The sequence below is a fragment of the Vidua chalybeata genome, chromosome 2 (genome assembly GCF_026979565.1).
Source record: "Vidua chalybeata isolate OUT-0048 chromosome 2, bVidCha1 merged haplotype, whole genome shotgun sequence".
Lineage (NCBI taxonomy): Eukaryota > Metazoa > Chordata > Aves > Passeriformes > Viduidae > Vidua > Vidua chalybeata.
This window is the reverse complement of record NC_071531.1, coordinates 85,856,986-85,877,522: the sequence shown is the minus strand read 5'-3', so window position 1 is coordinate 85,877,522 and position 20,537 is coordinate 85,856,986. Positions and strand designations below refer to the sequence as shown.

At 35.2% G+C, this 20,537-nt stretch overlaps 1 protein-coding gene across 1 annotated transcript in view; it reads right to left on the bottom strand.

Moving 5' to 3' along the window:
- The window catches only part of DYNC2H1 (dynein cytoplasmic 2 heavy chain 1), a 146,901-nt gene that overhangs the window by 74,580 nt on the left and 51,784 nt on the right, over positions 1-20,537 (bottom strand). Inside the window, exons 60-70 of the mRNA XM_053968680.1 lie at positions 20,400-20,486; positions 18,902-19,028; positions 17,063-17,204; positions 16,390-16,499; positions 13,879-13,977; positions 12,620-12,743; positions 9,583-9,746; positions 8,728-8,847; positions 5,939-6,073; positions 5,049-5,192; positions 1,850-1,939 (exon numbers count right to left, since the gene is read on the bottom strand). Of these exons, the coding sequence (XP_053824655.1) occupies positions 1,850-1,939; positions 5,049-5,192; positions 5,939-6,073; positions 8,728-8,847; positions 9,583-9,746; positions 12,620-12,743; positions 13,879-13,977; positions 16,390-16,499; positions 17,063-17,204; positions 18,902-19,028; positions 20,400-20,486 (1,342 nt within the window). The remainder of the gene's footprint in view (positions 1-1,849; positions 1,940-5,048; positions 5,193-5,938; positions 6,074-8,727; positions 8,848-9,582; positions 9,747-12,619; positions 12,744-13,878; positions 13,978-16,389; positions 16,500-17,062; positions 17,205-18,901; positions 19,029-20,399; positions 20,487-20,537) is intronic.

Sequence of the window (20,537 nt, the reverse complement as noted above, 5' to 3'; positions counted from 1 at the left end):
TTATAAGTAACATTTCTTTAAAAAATCACCTCCAATTTCATAGTAATGACTTAGAGACATACATCCTAATGAAAAATTGCTACATCCCTTTGCAAGTTAGAGACAGAAACTTAAAGTGGGCTGTGGAGTGGAGGGCAAAGAGGCCTCTACTAGGAATTAGAATCAAGTTTTGCAAGGCACTGAAGTTCTCATTTTATTGATAAATATGAACATCATATGACATTGAAAACAAACCACACCACTTAACTTTTTCATCTTCTTAGACAAGGTCTGCAAGCAAATCCATATCACAACTGTATATTAGGATGCTCCCTGGATGATCTAGTATCCAAAATTTGAACAAGAATTGTTTGGAAGAGTGCTAAGAGGCCCAGACCAAACCTGCTTTGACAAATTAAGAGGAAAGATGGGCCAGTTCGAGTGCTCTGATAAATTTCTTCGCACCACTTAATTTAGCAGCATTCACAAAGGCTATGTACACATAAACAATAACCACAGACTGACAAAATCCTTCTTCTTGATTCCAACATGTTTCAAAGGGTATGAACTCGTATCAGCTATACCATTTATGAAGACACTAGTAAAGCCTCAGTGTCACAGCAGTTTTTAAAAATTTTCATGAATAAAAGGAAGAATTAGCAGTGAATTGTGGATGGTGTGAAGAGTTTATTTGTTCTCTCTATGATTAGAACACAATAGTAAACTGCATGGACCATTAGTTTGAAGCTACACAGGTAACACATTTTCAGTATTTTCTAAACTCCTGTCTGATCAACTTAAAATCTTTCTGACTAGAAATCTCTTCTCTGCCTTGCATTTGAACTCTCTGCTCTTTTCTTACACATAAAAATTGCTGCCTTCCATATCACAAGGTGTAATGACTTAGTGAAAGACTTCACATACTTATGACTTCAAAGACAAACATTAATTATTCTGAGACTATTTCATGAGAATCTTAGAAAGAACTGCTGCCCCTGAGTCCTCAATGTAGCATTGCTAGATTGGGAGACAGGAGCAGGAGGTGGTGTAAAATTTTCAAGATCTCTCCATTCTCACAGATCAAACTACAGACTTGTGATTTGCACTGCTTGAACCATATATGCAGATCTACTGTGCTTTCTTCAGCCTGGTACTGTGAGACAAACACCTCTTGTTATGACAGCTTCATGTGAAAGTAAAAATTAAAACTGAAAATGAAAGGCATAGCTTCCCTAGGTTTTCAGTAAGAAAGGAAGAAGTGAAAAGACACCTGACTGAAATAAAGAAGAAATACACTAAGAACATTTTTTGGAGGAAGAAAAAGGAGCAGACAGAAACAAACAAGGTAAGCAGGTAGACCTATGAGACAGGCTGTGAAAATAAAAAGGTGAATATCACAATGTAGGACTTTTAGAAACATAGAATCATCTAGCTTGGAAGAGAACTTTAAGATAACCAAGTCCAAACATCAACCTAAAAAACCCACTTCTGTTTCCTTTAAAAAAAAAAAAAAAAAAAAAAAAAATACAAAAAACTCCCAAATAATCACACAAAACCTTATATTTAGGAATGCAAGAAATAAAAGCGAACACAAAATGATTGCTCAGAAGACTGTGAAGCCCATGACTGACTCTGAAGCCAGAATGAGGCAGAGTTGTAGAGCTCTGTGGAGAAATGTACATCAGCAATATTAATTTGGTCATACACTGATTTTAAGTCTGCATTTAGCATGTTAATTATTGATAGTGTAATATTTTGCATCTATTACACAATACTGATTATTTGAAATAGATCAAGTGTGAGCTGCTGAAAGAATACTTTCAAACTTAGTGCACTGTATAAAAAGCAAAAAAAAAAAATACAATCTTACCTTAAACAAACAATGACAAACATATTCATACACTGTATGTTTCAATGAGCCAATAAGCAACTTGATTCTTTCCTCAGTATTAACTGAATCCTAAGAAAGAAATTACAGATTTCAAAAATTCCTGTGGAAGTAAAAAACTTTCCACATATTTTGTAAATTTCAGCAAAATGACACAAATAATCTGGACTCTACATGACACTAGTTCTAAAAACATAGTAAATTCATCTACAGCTATCAATGATTAAATGTGAAATTCATGCTGAAGTATTAAGAAATAAATATTTTGGCATTGAAGTTTTTGTTAATGAACACGATACTACTTTGTGCATAAGGTGAAATACATTGAGAATGAGAGTACATTTCCTTCTCCTAACATTAATATCACTGAAATCTCATTGTTTTCATTTGATTAAAAACTGCTTATTAATTGAATTACTATATATAATACTACCAAACAAGAATGTTGATCTTAAGTGTAGTTATTAAACTTCTAGTCAAATTTGGTGTCGTGGTTTGACACAGAAGTGAAGTTTCTCAGGAAGTTGGGGTCAAACCAATCAGTGCTTTGGATATTGGCATTTGGACTGACCACTGATGGCATGGACACGCCTCTGAGAACACAGGGGGTTAAAAGCAAGAACTCCCAGGGGAACACTCTCTTTGGTTCTGGTCAGAGTGCTGTGCAGAGTCTCCCCTGCCTGGCCACGGGCTGGATGGGGGAAGGGAAGCCATGTGGCCTGGGAGAGGTAGCCCAGGGGCTGAAGGACTGGAACCGGGCGGGCCCCCTGAGGATGGAAGGGTGGAGAGAAACGGAGATGCCTTTGTTCCCCCTCCACAGAGGGAAAGAGACAGAGAGCCTGACGGCACCTGGAATTTGCCAGCAGAGGAGAAGGAGAAGTGGGGGGGAGGAAGGTGCCCAGCTGTGGGAGTTGGAGTTCTGGGCAGAGATTTCAGCCCTCTGGGGAGTCCCAAGACTTTTAACCCTTTCCTGGGAAATGAAAGCTTTGTAAAATATTACTCCTCCTTGATTTGAAGGAGAAGAGAGACAGTCTGGGACCTGAGATGTTAGAAGAAGAAATTTTTAGGTGGGAGGAGATGATGGAGAGGCTTGTGGCCGGACTTTTCTTGTTAGCCATAGACTGAACCAATTTCTCCTGCAACAGAGACTGCATTTTTTAGGGGGATGCAATGGTGAGCCAAGAGACCAGTTTCAGCGACTGCAAGCACAGGAATGGAGTGAACAGAGAAGAGTTTGAGGAGGGTGTGGTGGTGCCCTCTGTCTTCAGGAAGAAGATGATCTCTGTTCTGGAGACCCTCGGCCCCAGGGGAGGAGGAAATGGGGGGGACTGTGGTCCCAAAAAGGAGAAGCTGTTGGACTCTTGGCCCCAGGGGAGGAAGAAAATGGGGGGGGGGGGGGGGGGGGGGGGGGACGACACTGGTCCCAAAACTGAACTCTTGTTTTTTAGGTCCTTGGCAAAGCATCCTTAAAGGAGCCCTATGAGCAGTCTGTCCATGCACGGTGGTGAGAGCACTGTGACATGGAAAGGAGAATGTCACACTGGCAGATTTTCTCCGGGCAGTGCCATGTGTGACATGGAAACACAGAAAGGTGGCAATTGTGTTTCCTGGGGGGTCTGTGGTGCAAGAGAGACTTCTCTCTCCCTTGATGGACTGAGTACTGATTATATGAAGAGTGGCAACTTGATCAGGAATCCCGGGTGGTGTCTCACTGTGTTTTGGTGGAAACTGGGAGGGGGAAGGAGGAGGAGTGTTTTGGAGGGTTTTCATTCTGAATTCTGTGTGTCTTTCATTATAGTAGTAGTAGCTTAATAAAGTTTTTCCCTTTGTTTTAAGCTTGGGCCTGCTCTGCTCTGTTCCTGATCACATCTCACAGCACTTATTTGGGAAGGTATATTTTCATGGGGGCGCTGGCATTGCACCAGCGTCAAACCATGATATTTGGCCCTACTGAAATGAACACTGTAGAAAACAGTAAGTATACACTGTCCTTCAAAGCTCATAGATTGAAAGACTAATTCTAACAGGAAAAAAAATTGACAGGACAAAAGAAGAAAGGGACCAAGGGGTAGGAAATGTGTTACAGGTAGTATGACTTCCTTTCTACCATGCTGGAATTTGAAGAGATGAGTTTAAGAAGGGCAGTTGGGTAACCAATTTGCCTAATGCATTTCTCATGTCTAACAGACCACTTGGCATGAAGAACCGAATAGAGGAGAAGGAAAAAAGAAAGCAAGCAACAAAGGCAAAACCAGAAGCTGAGCTTTAAATAGCTAACATTAATAGGCAGGAAGAAAAAAAAATTATGAAGGAGTGTGAAAGTAAGAACAAGAAGTCAAAACATCATGTTGTGGAAAAGAAGTGAAGTCACATCTTTCTGTGAAAAGAACTTCAAAGAAGGCCAGTTCACACAGTCAGAACAGTGTTCCTAGTAATGACTGGAGCTGAAGGAAAGCTGTAATCACAAATGCCAGAATAAAGGGGAATACAGAGGAAACACAATGAAAGGCTGGTGAATGACTTTCTAAGTAAAAACAAAGAAAAATATGAAGAATTTTGGACATGCTTAATAAAAAGAAAATGCACTATTACTCAGTGTGGGTACTTAGATCTAAAGAGTGAGGTGACAAGGGATAAATCCATTATTTGCTTCAATAATAATATACTGGCCTAAGAATACGGAAGACTAAAAATTACATTTTAAATAGGACAGGCTGCAGGCATGCTTACAAACTGTTAGAAAGTAAAGTTATGACCTTCCTTCGGGTAAATGAACCATGTAGAAATACAGGTATTTTCTTATGCTACCCCTTGTTGATAAGATTAGCTTTATTAGCATTTTAATAATTAATTTATTTAAATAAAGCCTTCAGTAAAGTTATAATCAACCTTTGTTTTCCCAATTCACCATAGACAAAGAACAAACCTGAAATCACAAAGAGTTACTTTGCTTTCAGGTGGTAAAGAAATTCTGTGATTTATATACAACATAATTTAGAAGTCCACATGCCTCTATGATGAACGTCTAAAGCACAACAGGTCCGCATCGCTACTTAATATACACTTCATCATCAGTTATTCTAAGCTTTTTTAAAAATGTCCAGAGTGACTCATAAATTCTAAGGATCAAAGCAGATGGACTCTTCTGCATCATTAGCAGCTTCAGGAGAAAAGCAAATACCTGCTTGTTTTGCAGAGCCCTTTGGAAAAGCCGCAGGAACGCCGCCAAACTAAAGCGGTACATATTATTAATTTTGGATAAGTCAGAGATAATGAAGTACATCTTGCTAGCACTCTCAGCCAAAGGGAGATAGGCATCCCTCTCCTGTGGAGAAAAACAACACACATATAAAAAAGCCAGGTGCATTACTGCCACCTACTGATTATTGCATAAACATTTACTCAGCCCACCGAGAAAACATTCCTATGACTCCCACTGATTTAGAAAACCGAACCCTTTCCAAGCCTTCAAATTGAGGGATCAGCACTCCAGACTTCAACACTGTATTGAGATTTCAAAATTGGAAGAAAAAAATTTTATCAAAAATCCTTTAAATTATGAAGAACACGTTGGAAATTAATCCCTAGGGCACTAAGGTCTTCTCCCACCACAGAACAGATCCCAAAATTCAATGGGAAATGTTAAACTAAACAAATAGAACACAGAAGAAAACTCTGCAATCTGTCATAAAAACAGGATGTCAGATGAATAGCATCAGCAATGATCTAAACTCTTCCAATAGCAAGGAGCATATTAAGCAAAAACACCCATATGAACTATAATGTTTGCAACAGTGGATGGCAAAAAATAAAGTCAAAATTCGTTACTTGCCCAAATTCCTTTAATTAAAACTGGCAGACTTTAAATTGTGTAACTACACAGCATAAGAAAATAAAGCATTTTAATTGCTGAAAATACTGCATGTACTTGAATATCTAAAATATCATTTACCCAAAAAGTATTAATATAATGTTACTCATCCTTTATCTCCGTGGATGTATGTATCTTCTCTAGATAAAAAATTTTAGCAGGAGAAAAGCAGTATTTTAAAGATTAAAATATTCTTCTACCTTATCAAGGAAACTCTGAAGTCTGAAAGATTCAGCCAGTGATTCTTGAATGAGTGCACTGCTTGCTTTAGTTTGATTCAAAGATTCAATCAGATCCTTATTTTCTAGTATATTGCCTTGTGATGTGGCAAGTGTCTGGAAAAAGAAAATCATCTATGTTACATTAAAAAAAAAATCCTGTGAAGTTACCATTTTGGAAGCTATCTTTCTGATCTGTATGCATTTCTGAATCACTGAATACATCTGAAGAGTTCTAGAAAACAGGTGGTTACTCCAAAAACTGAGACATTTTTTAAAGTATGGAAAATGCAGCTCAAGAAAATACTCCAAAAATCCAGACTGCCATATTCTGAAACATAGGTTATCAGCAGGATTTTGAGAATGATTTCTATTATCAGAGTCTTAGGCACTAGAATTCCCATGTTAAATACAGATTAGGGTATTTCTTTCTTGTGTTTAACTTCCCATTTAACCTGAAGTTGGCTACTTGTTAAAACTTCCTGTACTCAGTCATCCATAAATTCATTTTCTTTCAAAAGGATTCCAGTTCTCATAGAACTCTCATCTCCAACTGAGATTAATATTCACATTACAACAATTTAAGTTTCATAATCAAAGATCACTTTAAAATCCTTGAGATTGTCTCACATTTTTCCTGAGTTCCCCTCATTTAATTAAGCAATTAAACAATTAATTTCACTTCTAAGAAGTGGGAACAACTTAAATAGTTCACTTATATCTAAGGTTTTTTTACTAACCTTCAGTAAATACACATAAAAATATTTATTTTGAATAAATAAATGGCTGCTTGTCAGTCAAATCAGTTCTGAGCAACCACCTGTAGGACATAATTTTAGAATATTTGGAGGCATAGATTCACCAGTTAGAGTAGTAGAATGCACTTCTCTACCTGAAACAGGTTTGGGACAAGATCACCTGCTTTTTCAGATAGTCCAGTTCATCCATGAGCAATCATACTGTGTGCTATGAGACAGCACCCATGTCTTTACTCTGAGGCATTTAGAAGGAAACCAGTACAGTACTTCAGATAGAATGGCAATGTTGCTTTAAGATTAACTTAAATTTAGCTAGATCTCATCCAACATTGGCTCCTTTATTGAGGAAGTCCATGTAGCACCTGCCAGTTTTCACTGAGCCTTCGATTTCGTTCTTCAGGGTCAAAGAGTATTCTGATTTCAAGATAACTTGCTAACAAGAATTCCAAAATTGAAATCAACCTTGTTGTTACTACTCAGATGCTTTTTGTTGCAGATATCTTAGGCATCAACGTCTTTAAGTTTTGTACTTGATAATTCAGATCAGAAAAATGAAGAAGATTTTTGAGTTCCAAGATCCCATAAAAAGTATGTTCTAAAGTAACATTTGTTTTGTTGTATCTCTGAACCCTTAGTTTCTGGTAGACAATAAGGTGTTAAAATGGTCAAATCTGGATATGGAATTTTATTAGAGAGCAAGTTTCCCTCTTCCTGTAAGAGAAATCTGCCCCATCAGAGTTTTAAGAAAAGGCTGACCATAGTATTTGAGAATTAATAGGGAGTTCAATAGGGATAGTAAATGTGGAAATTCAAATCACATAAAATAATTATGTACAAAATTCTAAAATTGAGCTATTAATCATAGAATCATAGAAGAGAATCATAAAATGGTTTGGGTTAGATGGGACCATCTAGTTCCAACCCCCCTGCCATGGGCAGGGATGCCACTCACTACATAAGGTTCCTCAAAGCTCTATCCAAACTGGCCTTGAAGACTTCCAGGGATGAGGCCTCTCCAAGTTCTCTGGGGAATCTGTTCCCAGAGGTTCCCAGAGGAACAGGTGCCTTACCACCCTCCCAGCAGAAAATTTCCTTGTAATATCTAATCTAAACTTACTCTCCTTAAAAACCATTCCTCCCTTGTCCTGTCGCTGCATATCCTCGTAATAAGCCCCTCTCCAGCTCTCTTGTGGGCCAGTGTAATAAATGGCCAGTGTAATCTGCCAAAACTATTATTTCATGCTAATCCATTGCATTCAATACTGCGAAGTTCTGTGACTTAGCTACAGACCAAGGGGTTTAGGGCACCAGGTCAATCTCCCTGCACCTCTGACCTTTCAGAAAGACAGGATTTGAGGATCCATTCTTACAAGCATGAAGTACAATTTATGTGAAATCCATGGGTAGACACACACAAAAAATAAAACAGTCCTTCCTTGGAAGCTACTTTTTTATTATAAAGGTGAATAGCTGTTTCTGAGCATAAGTACTTTAAATAAAATAAAAAGATGAACTGAAAATTGAGAACATTAATTTTAAATGCAAGACAGGGAATGTTAACTGTAAAGAATATTACAGCTCATTGCTAATAGGAAACAATTGTAGAGGTTTAAAATTTTAAATGTCTCTCTCGGCAATCTTTCCATTTTGTGGTGGGATTTTTTTCATTTTTTTCACAACATAGGATCATTTCTCAACTTGAGAAAGAGTCATTTGACATGATTCCTAAGCGTAAAAGTGTAGCTTTTTTTTAAACTCATAATTTCAAAATGAAATAGTATATTTTTTAATAAAGTTTTCTCTTCTTGGTGTGTTAACAGTTTCATAACAGATGTACTTTCTTATCTACTCCACTCTTCCATCAGGTCCAGGCAAATAATGCCCTTATTTTTTCTAATCAAAAATCCTGATGGCTCATTACTCCAACATTTCCAGCATCTTCATTCAAACACACAATAATGTGATTATCACCTTATTGGTATAACAGATATTAAAGAGGTAAATTGGTTTTACCTCCAAAAGAGAATCCTCAAGTTTAGCTAACTGTATCTTCTTATCTTCTTCCTGTTGCAACAGCTTTGTCTTCTGCTCTTCCAAATCAGGCTTTTCATGCTGAATTGTTAAAGCCAAAAGCTAAAAACAGAGAGAAAACAAAAATTATGTTGGTTTTTTTTCTGCATTTCCACTTCAAGAGGGGTCAGTTTTCATTGTATGATGCTAATTCCATACCTCCAGAAGAAGAAGAAAATCCGTATGGTTATCTATTTGAAATATATCACATTTGAATTATATCTTACTTATCAACATCTTATCTACATCCCATTCTAAGCCTCTTGTTGGTGTAGAAAAACTTCTTTCATACCAAATAAGGAGGGGATTTTCTTCCCTTAATTGATTTCTCTTCTTTTTTTTCTTTCTTCCATTTGTATGCTACACTTTGATTCCTAGACTTTATAGAGAAAACCTCAACAGCTACTAGCATTTTAAAGGAAATAAAATACACAGTATTTTGGTTTCACTACATTTTTTTCTGTACATGAAGTACCTTGATGATACCAGCATTATTCTCTAAGTAGGACACTGGAGAACTATAACAGAAATGGTTCCATGGTACCATAAATGCATCTTGAACAGAAAGCAAAGGCTTAGCAATTAATCTGTTGGATTACATTTTGACAACATTTTCATTTTCTCTACTGGACTCACTCCTTGGTTCCAAAGTGCATAAAAATTTTACTATTTATATTTGTGAGCTTGAAAATACATCCATAACCATTAATGCAAACTGCACCATAGGGCTTATTCCTGGTGCTGGATGCAGCTATGCATGTTCACTATACATACACTGGTTTTATTCTAAATGCCTACCTGTCCTCTTAAGCCACTTGCTGTTGTGGTAAAGTTTACTTCTGTAACAATAGAAGAAGCATCAGGTGGAATGAAGGGATTTGGGTTCCTTGTTGACAGAAAAAGACGGAACTCTTCATTATAATCTATCAGTTTTTCACCTATTTGTATGGCATAACGGGGTCCTGTAAACAACAAGCAGATGTTATACTCACTCTGATTGGAACATTCTATAATTATCTGAAAACAGTGGTATTTGTGTAATACTTTATGATCAATGGATCTAAATATATTTTACAGTATGTATTTATAAATTGATTGGAAAAAAATACAAATTCAAAAAAATTTAAAGAACACATCCTAACCTGTATTGTTAAGAGACAGAAAATTAACAACATAGCAATGATCTAGGAAATTACATAGTAAGAATATTTAATACACCTGAATAGTTTAATTATCCTTATCCAGAACACAAAGCATCAAGGACAAAAATGCATTTGAAGTAAAAGTAATGCTAACAACTTTTTGAAATCTTCAGACCATGAATAGGAGACAAAACACTACAGAAGATGACCTCAAGAATCCCACCTATGTGAAAGAATTTTGCCATAATTTAAACATATTCCTTTACCTTTAAACATTGGTCTACCACTCTATACTAGCCATAATTATATAGTGGCTATCTGAGATGGCTCAATATTTCCTCACCCAAACCCATTAGATTTCATCTCTGGATCTGTTGTATTTATTTGTAGAAGGCTGATGTTGCTGTATAATCTTAATTCTATTAGGATACTATTTCCTATGATAACTGTTATAGAGCAAGTCAATGAAACTAAAAATGATGGAATATCTAGACAGCAGAATGAAAGAAAAATATTCCATAAATAAATATCACATTGATGTATATTATTATAAATATATTTAACTTAATCATATTATGAAAGAAACAAGTGATTTATTAAAAAACTGATGTCATGGTTTCAGTCTGTTTATACTCCTAATAGTCCTCAATATGCCTGTTACAGAATAAAACTGTTACAGAATAAAAATACAGCCCCCTCTGCCCCTCTTCCATAACAGGTTTCCATTCCAGCAGGATTAGAAAAGAATAGACTCAGACAATGACATGATTAGAGTAAGATTTTGCCTCCTGATACTGAAAAACACATAAGAACAGAATTATAAATTGAAAAGTGCAAATTTTCGTTCCAGAAAACTTTCCAAGATGGCATACTTAGGTGCTTCTCTATTTTTAGCACTGAGTGCAGATCAGAAACATTTATCTCTTGCTAAAACACTGGTAGAGATGAAAATCCCATACCAATTTTGCTTCTATGCCAAAGATCAGAATAAATTTTAAGACTATGTTGTAAAAACGCCAAACAGAAAATGGAAGCTGTACAAAAGCGAATTTACTGCAGTATATATGTTCACATTTTTCCTAATATTTCATTCTAAGTAATGAAGAGATGTACAGTCATCACAACCAAAATAATGCAGACAGGTCCCCATACCCACATTTTGACAAAAAGAAGGAGCGCATGCTTGCTTATAAAGTAATGGAAAAGATTCAAATAATGACCCATTTTTCCTTCTCCAACAACAGCTCTTTAGTTCAGACCTGCACAGACCTGGCATTAACGTAGCTCATTAAAAAGCAAAAGAGGATGTCTGAGTGTTATAAGCAATTTTCCTGAACAAACTAGTATATTTGCATTTAATCTGCTCTCTCCACAGTTCTGCAGACACAGTCATCTTTCATACTGTATCTCATTAGCTCTCCAAAATTCGGCAGAAGCTAGAGGGACAAAAAAAAAATTGTTACAGTGTTCTACCTAACCCTCCACAGATCCCTGAAATCACTACTTTGGTTCCATTCTGTCAATGAAAATAAACAAGCAAGTGCATCTGTAATGGAAGACTGATTTAAATAACACTTTCTTTTCCCTAAACAGATCTTTCTTATATTGGTGATAAATGTATATATTAATCCTATGGTATTTGCATTTATTTTTAGCAGGTACTTACATTTGAAGAATTACTGCTACCTCACACATCATTAGATCTCAATAGTAGATGAAATGACAGCAAAAAAAGAGTCTTGAGCTATTTCTAGTACCCAAAGTTTATACAGTAAATTACATGGTACATGCTGAGGAATGACCACTTGAGGCAGAAATACAATTACAAAGGATAATGCAATTCTATTTTAGTTACTGTAATTTAGAAAGTACTTAAAACACACATTGCTATACTTTCTAATTCACCAAGTTCTCTTGATATAATTTCAAAATATTTAACATAATTCAACAAAATTTATGCTGAGATACTTGCATAATTATGATTTATTTTTGCTAAAAAATTATATAAATTTTATCACAATTTTTCATATTAAAAAAAAATTCTTTAAAGCAGCTAAGTCCAAAGCAGTCATACAAATGGTTAGGTAGAACATATTATCTGTCCAAAACAGAGATATTATATTGTAAAACCTAAACATTGTGATTTTTATCTTTCTTGCATTGGTTAAGGGACTCCTTTCACGAAATTCCACCATTTTGCTGATCTCTATGACCCTACCCATTCCAAGAGCACATCAGGATCAGACCTGTGTGTCTTCTTTAGCTTTGGAGAAATCCAAAAGAAGCAAGAAGACCAACATTCTAAACCTTTGATTTCTAACTGCATTTGTGTAACTTCAGGTTTATTTAAGGCCCAAGTTTCCAATTAAAACTATGTGTTTGAAATCATCACTGGAAATCAACTTAAAATTTAAATTTTTAAGAGTCTACAAAAACACATTTTTGTAACTTCAGTTTAATACTTTTAATTTACTTTTAAATAACTTTCAATTTAATACTTTCTGATATTTTTCCACTTACTAAATAAGGATATCTCCAACATATTTCACACACTGAAGTGTTAGTAGTGGGTTAATACTACAGAGCTAAAAAACTACACAGCATTAATGTTTTCAGAAAAGTCAAGTTTTATATAAATAGATCTAAACTACAAAAGTTTTGAGCAAGCATTTGTAAAGATCTTGGTTATTTACCTTGAGCAATAAGATCTTTTCTTAGTAATGGGTAAAGTACAGGTTCCACTCCATCCATTTCCTGTATAATAAGTGTCTTCCCAAATCTCACTGCCAGCTCAAGAGCAGTTAGGAAGTTGGTGTCCTGGATAAATAGAAACACATTCCTGTGATTCATTCTTTTTTGAAAAATGCAAATACTTCAGAATGAGTAGGAAGGCATTACACCAAATAATCCAAATCTAAAAATCAGTAATATAGATAAAAATCATATTAGATGCATATGATATTTCAGGGTTTAGCTTTAAATGTTTAGTTTAAATAAATTTGATCTGTTGATCAAGAAAACCTATTTAAAATGCCTAGATTTTCAAATGCTGCAACAGAAGAGAGCAGGTTCACTATCATGGCTGCCAGGTGCACCTGGAAGTCCTGGCCAGGTCTCTTATCTCAAATTTTAATACGTAGCTATGTCTCAAAACTGAACTAAGCACAGGATTCACGTTATTAAGAGGTCTACAGGCAGTCTTTTGTTGCACACAGGTGTTTAAACATGCATGTGGTGCTTATGATCCCATCAGTCAACAGAGGTCCTGGACAATATAGGCAACAGAGGCTAAAAGGTAATCAGACCGATCATCTAGCAGGACAAACTGTCAATTACCCAAAGCTATGTTGTCTACTATCATCAGAGTATCTACAAGGGTTCCACAGAGCCAGCAGGGATCTGTGGAAGACCTACAAGCTGTTGAAGCAATATTTTGAAGCCAGATGGGGTTCAATAAGGGACTTCTGAATGGCACCAGATGCCTGCCTATGCGTGTGCAACTGAGCCGCATCTCACTACTCAGGTAAACAATTACAGGTACACAGTGAATTTAAGGTACCCTAATCTCAAACTGAAATCAAATTTACTCTTTCCAATGTAGATAATACAACACAACAATCATAAGGAATTAAGTGTGTATATATACTCCTGAAATCCAGCAAATTGCAACCAAGTATACAAAAGACCTCTGTATTTGAAAATCTCGTCTATCTTCCTCTTAGCAGGGAATACGACATTCTCGGACATAGTAGCACAAAGAGACAAACTTGTAGAAATAATACCAGAGGTTGAGCCTCCAATTTTAAATAACCTAAAACTCTGTGGGGAATTGTATGTTTCACAGAATATAAACTAATTTTTGGTGATTTCTATCACAAACTTCTAAAAACTACTCTGTAAAATCTGGAATAGAGAAAGTTCAAACAGAAAAGCCCAAGAGTAAATACTGCACCTGTTGGTTAATAACTTCCAAACGTGATTCCTTCAAATGTGTCTTCAACCATTCAGTAGCCCGGAAAGAAGGGTCTATCAGAAATGGGCAAACTTTACTCTAGGGAAAAAAAAATAAAAATATATTTACTAAAATCTATTTTAAGAATAAAATTGGAATCCTTTTTTTTATTTCCCCAAACTAATGTAATATGTAATTTAAAATCTTTTTTAATTAACAAACTGTTTAGAGAAACAATAACAGGCTAGGAAATTTATGTCTTTCATTTTATCTCTCTTTAAAAAAAAATGGAGAGTACCCAAATCCAAAATTCTCGGATGTTTGTTCTGCTGAAATTAGGCAGTTCTTCACCTTCTCTTAAAAACAGGAGTCTCTATTCAATGAGTATAATCTACAGCTTTTGTTATTCACAAATGTTTTTAAACTCAGAAGAGTTATTAATTAGTCTTTTTCTTACTCTGGTGGGCAAAGGTACAATACTTCTGGGTTTGGACTTCAATGCATTTTAGAAAGAATCATGAATACAAGTATTTTGCAGGCACAAAGCTACACTCAACTCTGTCCAGTACATCCACATCTCTCTGGTGCTGCGGATCACGCAACTGGACCCAGGATTCCAGGTGTGGCTTCACCAGTGCTGAGAGAAGGGGAGGGAGCACCTCCCTTGACCTGCTGCCAATACTTTGCCTAAAGCTGTCCAGGATACCATTGGCTTTCTCTTTGGCAAGGGCCCATAACTGTCTCATGAACTCATGAACTGGTGTCTGCCATGACCACCAGCTCCTTTTCTGCAAATCTGCTTTGTAACTGCTTGGTCCTCAGCACATGCTGGTACATGGGGTTGTTACTACCCAGGACTGTGTAATTCCCATTCCTGAACTTCATGAAGGTTCCTGTCAGCCCATTTCTCCAGTCTATCAAGGACCCTCTGGGCTTCAACTTTACCCTCTTGTGTATCAGAGACTCAGTCATAGAATGGCTTGGATAGGAAAGTCCCTTAAATATCATTTAGTTCCAACATCCCTGCCAAGGGCAGGGATGCTTCTCACTAGATCAGGTTGCCCATGGTCCCAATACAACCTGACTTTGAGCACTTTCAGGGAAGGGGAATCTACAGCTTCTCTGGACAACCTGTGCCACTGCCTCACTACACTCTATATAAAAAATTTTTTCCTAACATCTAATCTAAATCTCTCCTCATTTAGTTTATAACTATTCTTCCTTCTCCTCTTATTATCTGCCCATGTAAAGACTTGTTCTCCCTCTTTTCTGTATGTCCTCTTTAAGTATTGAAAGGCTGCAGTGAAGTGTCCCCAGAGCCTTCTTTTCTCCAGGCTGTACAACCCCAGCTCTCTCAGCCTAACTTCATAGCAGACATGCTCCAGCCAGCAGATCATCTTGGTGCATCACCTATGTCCCCCAGTTTTGTGTCAGCAATCTTTCTGAAGGTTTAAACGTGCATTTTCAACAATTCTCTGGTTCAGTCTGATAGAAAAACATTTCCAAGTTTGGGGCTTTTTTTAAATGGAGTTCCAGTATTCCAAACTGAGTAGCTACACACATCTCAAACTGAAAGACAGGGGAAGATGATGAGTATTAGAAGATCATCAGAAGATGAAAAGGCTGAGAACTGTACTGTAGATCACACTGGTAAAATACCATGTCCAATTTCAGCTTTATAAGGATATACACAAGGAAAATTATTTGACCTGATTGAGTGCTTCAAAAAGCTCTTTACACACAGTGAGGTTTTTAAGAGCTCAATCTATTGTAGCATATAAGTAGCTTTAATTGTACAAGACAATGTTTATTGAAAGGCTTTTTAATCAAACTGAGAAAAGAATATACATATCTACTAAAAGGATGATAAAGCAAGATAAATTCAAACTGAAGACAAATCGTTAACTAATTTGAATCATAAATAATCTAAGCAAATCACCTGTAGTAAATGCAGATTCGCCTCATGCCATTAAATATTTATTTGTTAGTAGACCTAATAAATGACTAGAATATTACATATATAGTAATATGTTATATTATGTTTATCATATATATAGAAATTCTATATCTATATGTATGATAAAACTGAATTTTTTCCTTTTCTCAAGGATTATTAGGTAGGTAGATAGACAGATAAATAGATATGCATATATATAGAGGTATTGAAAGGTATCTGCATATAGCCTCTTCTTTTTTCTGAGAAAAAAAGTAATAGAAATTATATGCCAAAGTGAACATATACAGGACATAATCTTCCACTGGTTGTATTGGTGTTAATGACTATTTACACTTTAAACCTGAATAGACTGATATGGAATAAAACAGTGATATGGAATAAAACTGAAAACATGTATTTTCTTTTCCTTTTTTTTTTCCTTTTGCTTTATTTCTCTGTGTGTGTGCACTCTGTGACGCCAATAATAAACACAAATTAAATAGTTCAAGTTGCCATGTTACTGAAATTTGTAAAAATTTAAATACTTCCAAGACAAGACAAAAAAGCAAATTTACCTGCAAGATGACAAGAGCATTTTCTATTGAAAGGTCATCTGAAGGCAAACCTTCACTTTTCCAAACTAACTCCTCACTTTCTGTACACAGGAACCGTCGTAAATCGAACTCTGATAAACGAAAGTATAAGTTTCTGTCATCACTTACAGTCTGCATAGTTTAAAAGCATTTACCAGTCTATACAGAACTTGTCTTGTATTAGAGACTTTGTCTATTAATAGACTGCAAGTCTGTAGATTACCCTTTAATCTATTTTTTATTGCTTTTATTGAACTTATTATTAATAAGTAGCTGCTGTCATAGAAATATTTTATAGTTTTGCTAACAAACAGATAAAAATGACTTCAGAAAAAGCAGAAGCATTCAGAATGCACTGGCAAATTTACAACAGGTAAGGTGAACACATCCATTTTTGTAAACTTTTCTTTTTAAGCAAGGACTATAGAGATACAGTTATTTATAAATATTTACAATCTTAATAATTTCATAGAATGATTCTAAGAAATTGTCTGTCGGTATCTAGAAATATTTATTGAGTAAGAAAACATCTCTTCTCATTTGGGAGTACAAAGACAATTGAGACAGTTCATTAGAACTTACTGACATTTCTCACTTCCTCAATCAAGCTTAATTACTTGCATGCAGACACTGACAAACACACACACAAAATTACTTTCAAGGCCGGCTGATTTGGTCCATTCATCCAAGCTCTTTTTCCTCTGATCCTCAGGAGCAGCAGAAAGATATGTAATAAATGCAGCTGCTAACTGAGCTCTTTTAGGCAACGTTGCCAGGTCATCTGTTATCTCTGACACCTTCCAAAAAAGAAGTACAGAAATATAGCTGTTTTGCAAACAGAAACTGCATTAATACATCTCATCAGCTACTAAAATGTCAGAATTAAGTTTGCCTGCCATTGGCAATACAGTTGAGACAGTTTCTCTTCTTGCATTTCAGGTATCTATACCTAGCTAAGACACATGGAGGTAGGGGAAAAAATCCTTTCAGCTCTGGGCTACAGAATGCACAGATATTTCTGACAGTGTAGCTGATAAAAATCCATGAATCTGATGAACAGTTCAACTTATAAGCAAATGGAAAATGGTATTATAGTAAGAAAGATAAGAAATATGTGATCCTAGTCACAGCTGGGCTGTAAGTATAACTTACAATATGTATACAGACAATAAATGCTATATGCAACTATTATACTTACTGTACACTTACATGATAAAACAAATTTATCATATATCTTCAAATAATTTATCTGCACTAAATCAACCCTGTTTTGAAATGTTCCAGTATTTTGAAGAAAAATACAGTGTATCAACATAATATGTGACTGCCATAATTGGTGTAAAAGTCCTGTTACTTTTTTCTTTTACTTTAACAAAATTGACATTAAAAGGAAATGCTGATACACAAAATAAAGGCAACTTTTTATTGCTTCCTCCTTACTTTAAAGGGAGACAAATAATGCCTTTTCACTGTCTTCATTATGGGATGAGTTCTAATCTATCTGCCAGTTTAATCTACAGCATACCATTAATAGATAGTCTGAATTTTTTAATGTACCAAGATGAAAAACTGTGAGGAATCACTTTTAGAAGCATTTAAACACTAGGGTTCAAATATATCCAATCCTTATTATAGCAGGTAGTTATATAAAGCTACTTTCAGAGGAAAACCTTCCAAATTTTTCCACTATGGCGGACAATCTACAAGAAGGATTCATCTAACTTTAACTTTGGTTCTCCAAAATGCAGGCATTTAGTCTAATTGCTGAGGCTTTTCTCGGTATCAGTGGAGACACAGAATCATGTATCTCTGCATGAAGATTTCTTCTGACTTATGATCTTCTGACCCATGAAAGTTACTTAGGGCTTTCTGGAGGTGACAGATATATTCCACTTATATGTATCTTCAGATTTTCTTTTTTGTTTCAGACTGTAGAAGGGCCTGTGTCTCCAAAGACTTGGCAGTTTCTCTCAAAAATATCATTTGAGCAAGTAAGATATGCTTACCTTCCCTACTTTAGCAGCAGAAAAGTTTCAAGCATTTAAGTGAAGACTTCAGAAGCAAACCAACATTTTGGGTATACCTATATGCACATTTACAACACAAATGCCATGAAAGTGATACATTTTAAGACTGTAATTGTTTTAAATCTGTCCCTTTGGCTGTATCTCAGGTGGGAGATTCCAACTGCTGACATGTTCAGCTATCATAACAATTACATTCTTGGGATTGAAAACCAGCACAGAATTTTGAATGTTTTCTATTAAATACTGGGGGATTTTTACACATTTGGTAGCAAGATTATAAGTATGGTGAAGTAAAAGGAAGTTTCAGAAAAAAAGGAAAACTTTATTTTCTAATGAGAAATCAAAAAATGTGCACTGTGAGACATGCAGAAAAGCATGTAAACAGTAAATAACATTCTCCAAGCAGTGCAAAAACTGTATTTTCAAAATATCAGTTATAAGATGTACTTTTGAAAATTTTCACTAACCTGAGTGCTCCATCTTTTGTGCTCCCTATCGAGTTGATTTATCAATACCTCTGCAGCTTTCAATGTTTTCTGAGCTTTACTTAGTTCTGCTTCAAGTTTTGCTGCTTCTGTTGTTCTGTTCTGGAACCTGTAAAACAAATACTCTTTGTAATTGCCATCATGAACTACTAAACTTACCAACAGTTATTTTCAAGGAAGTTTAATTGATTGAATTTGTAATGAATGCCTTGCTTATTGTTAACAAAGAATGCAATTGCAGTAGTTCTTTTTTTTAATACCTTCTGCTTTCAATTGGCAGATGGGCTTGTCAGACTTTTAGCTAACAAAATTCAGATGGATGCACAGGTGAGATTTAAAAATGGATTTGAAATACAGACTATAATGTCTGAAAATCTTCTACTTAAAAAGCCTGGCAATTTTAGTGATTGTATAAAGTTTTGTTTTGCACCTAGTCAGGACAACAGCAGGCTTAATGCCATACCATACATTTGTAACTATTTGGTAACTTTTATCTATTAAATGTTTAAAAAAGAATATTAATAATTCACATGGATGACTCCAGTTCAATTCACAGTAGTCTATTTTGTAAACTAATATGAAGCAAGAACATGCCCAAAAAACAAGTATGGCTCAGATATTTTTTCATACTGTTCAATATCTAATTAGTTTGATTAATATTTAAAATAATTTAATATATTTAATCCACCTATTCAAAGTAATACATTGATATATGACTTTATAAATATAGAATATATGGTATATAAATTAATATATTTAACTCTAATATATAGTATTTAATTAATCTAAGAAAACACTGTATAGTTGATTTACAAGAATACAAGAATTATCTTTTTTTTTTTGCAGAGTACAAAACATGACTTTTAGTAATATGTACATATGTCAGGTTGCAAAGTATCTCCTATACTAAGTACATACTAAAAACATCAAACTAAAAAACTTGGATTAAACAGAATTTGGAGAAAGTATAAACATTTACCAGATCTATTTTTATGCCTCTGTGAGTCATGTACTTGATGAAAGGCTAAGAAAAAAGAAGATAGCTAACTAGCTAACTGTCAGAAAAGTAGGCCACCCTAAAAGAAATAGAACTGCCTCTCTTCAAGCTGTGATCAGCAGAAGTTTTGTATAGGAATGTTTCCGAAGTCCTAAGGAGTCATTGAAGTCCTCTGTGATTCAGAAGGTGATAAACACACTGTTTACTTTTGATATCTACAATGCCTATAATAAAGTTACCAACACAGTCAGTAGTGAGAGCAGGTACTTTTAAGGAGCATTTATTTCATCTGATCAAAGAGATGAATTGTAATCTTACAGTATTTACCTCCACTGAGAGTACAGATAGCCTAAGCATCACTAATTCTGATGTAAATATCTTGCAGGACTGGAAGTTACATTTCCTTAGATAAAATTCATTATTCATACTGTAAAATCATCCATACTTTTTATTTATATCTTGAAATAAACACACGCAACTTACTTGTCTTTCAGTTCCAATACTTTTTGACCAACAGAGTTCAGAAGATCCTCTAACTTCCGTTTTCTGTCTTCAGTTTTCTTGAGATTACTATAAAAATGTAACATTTATTTTAAGACTATGGAACCAAGGAAAAATAAA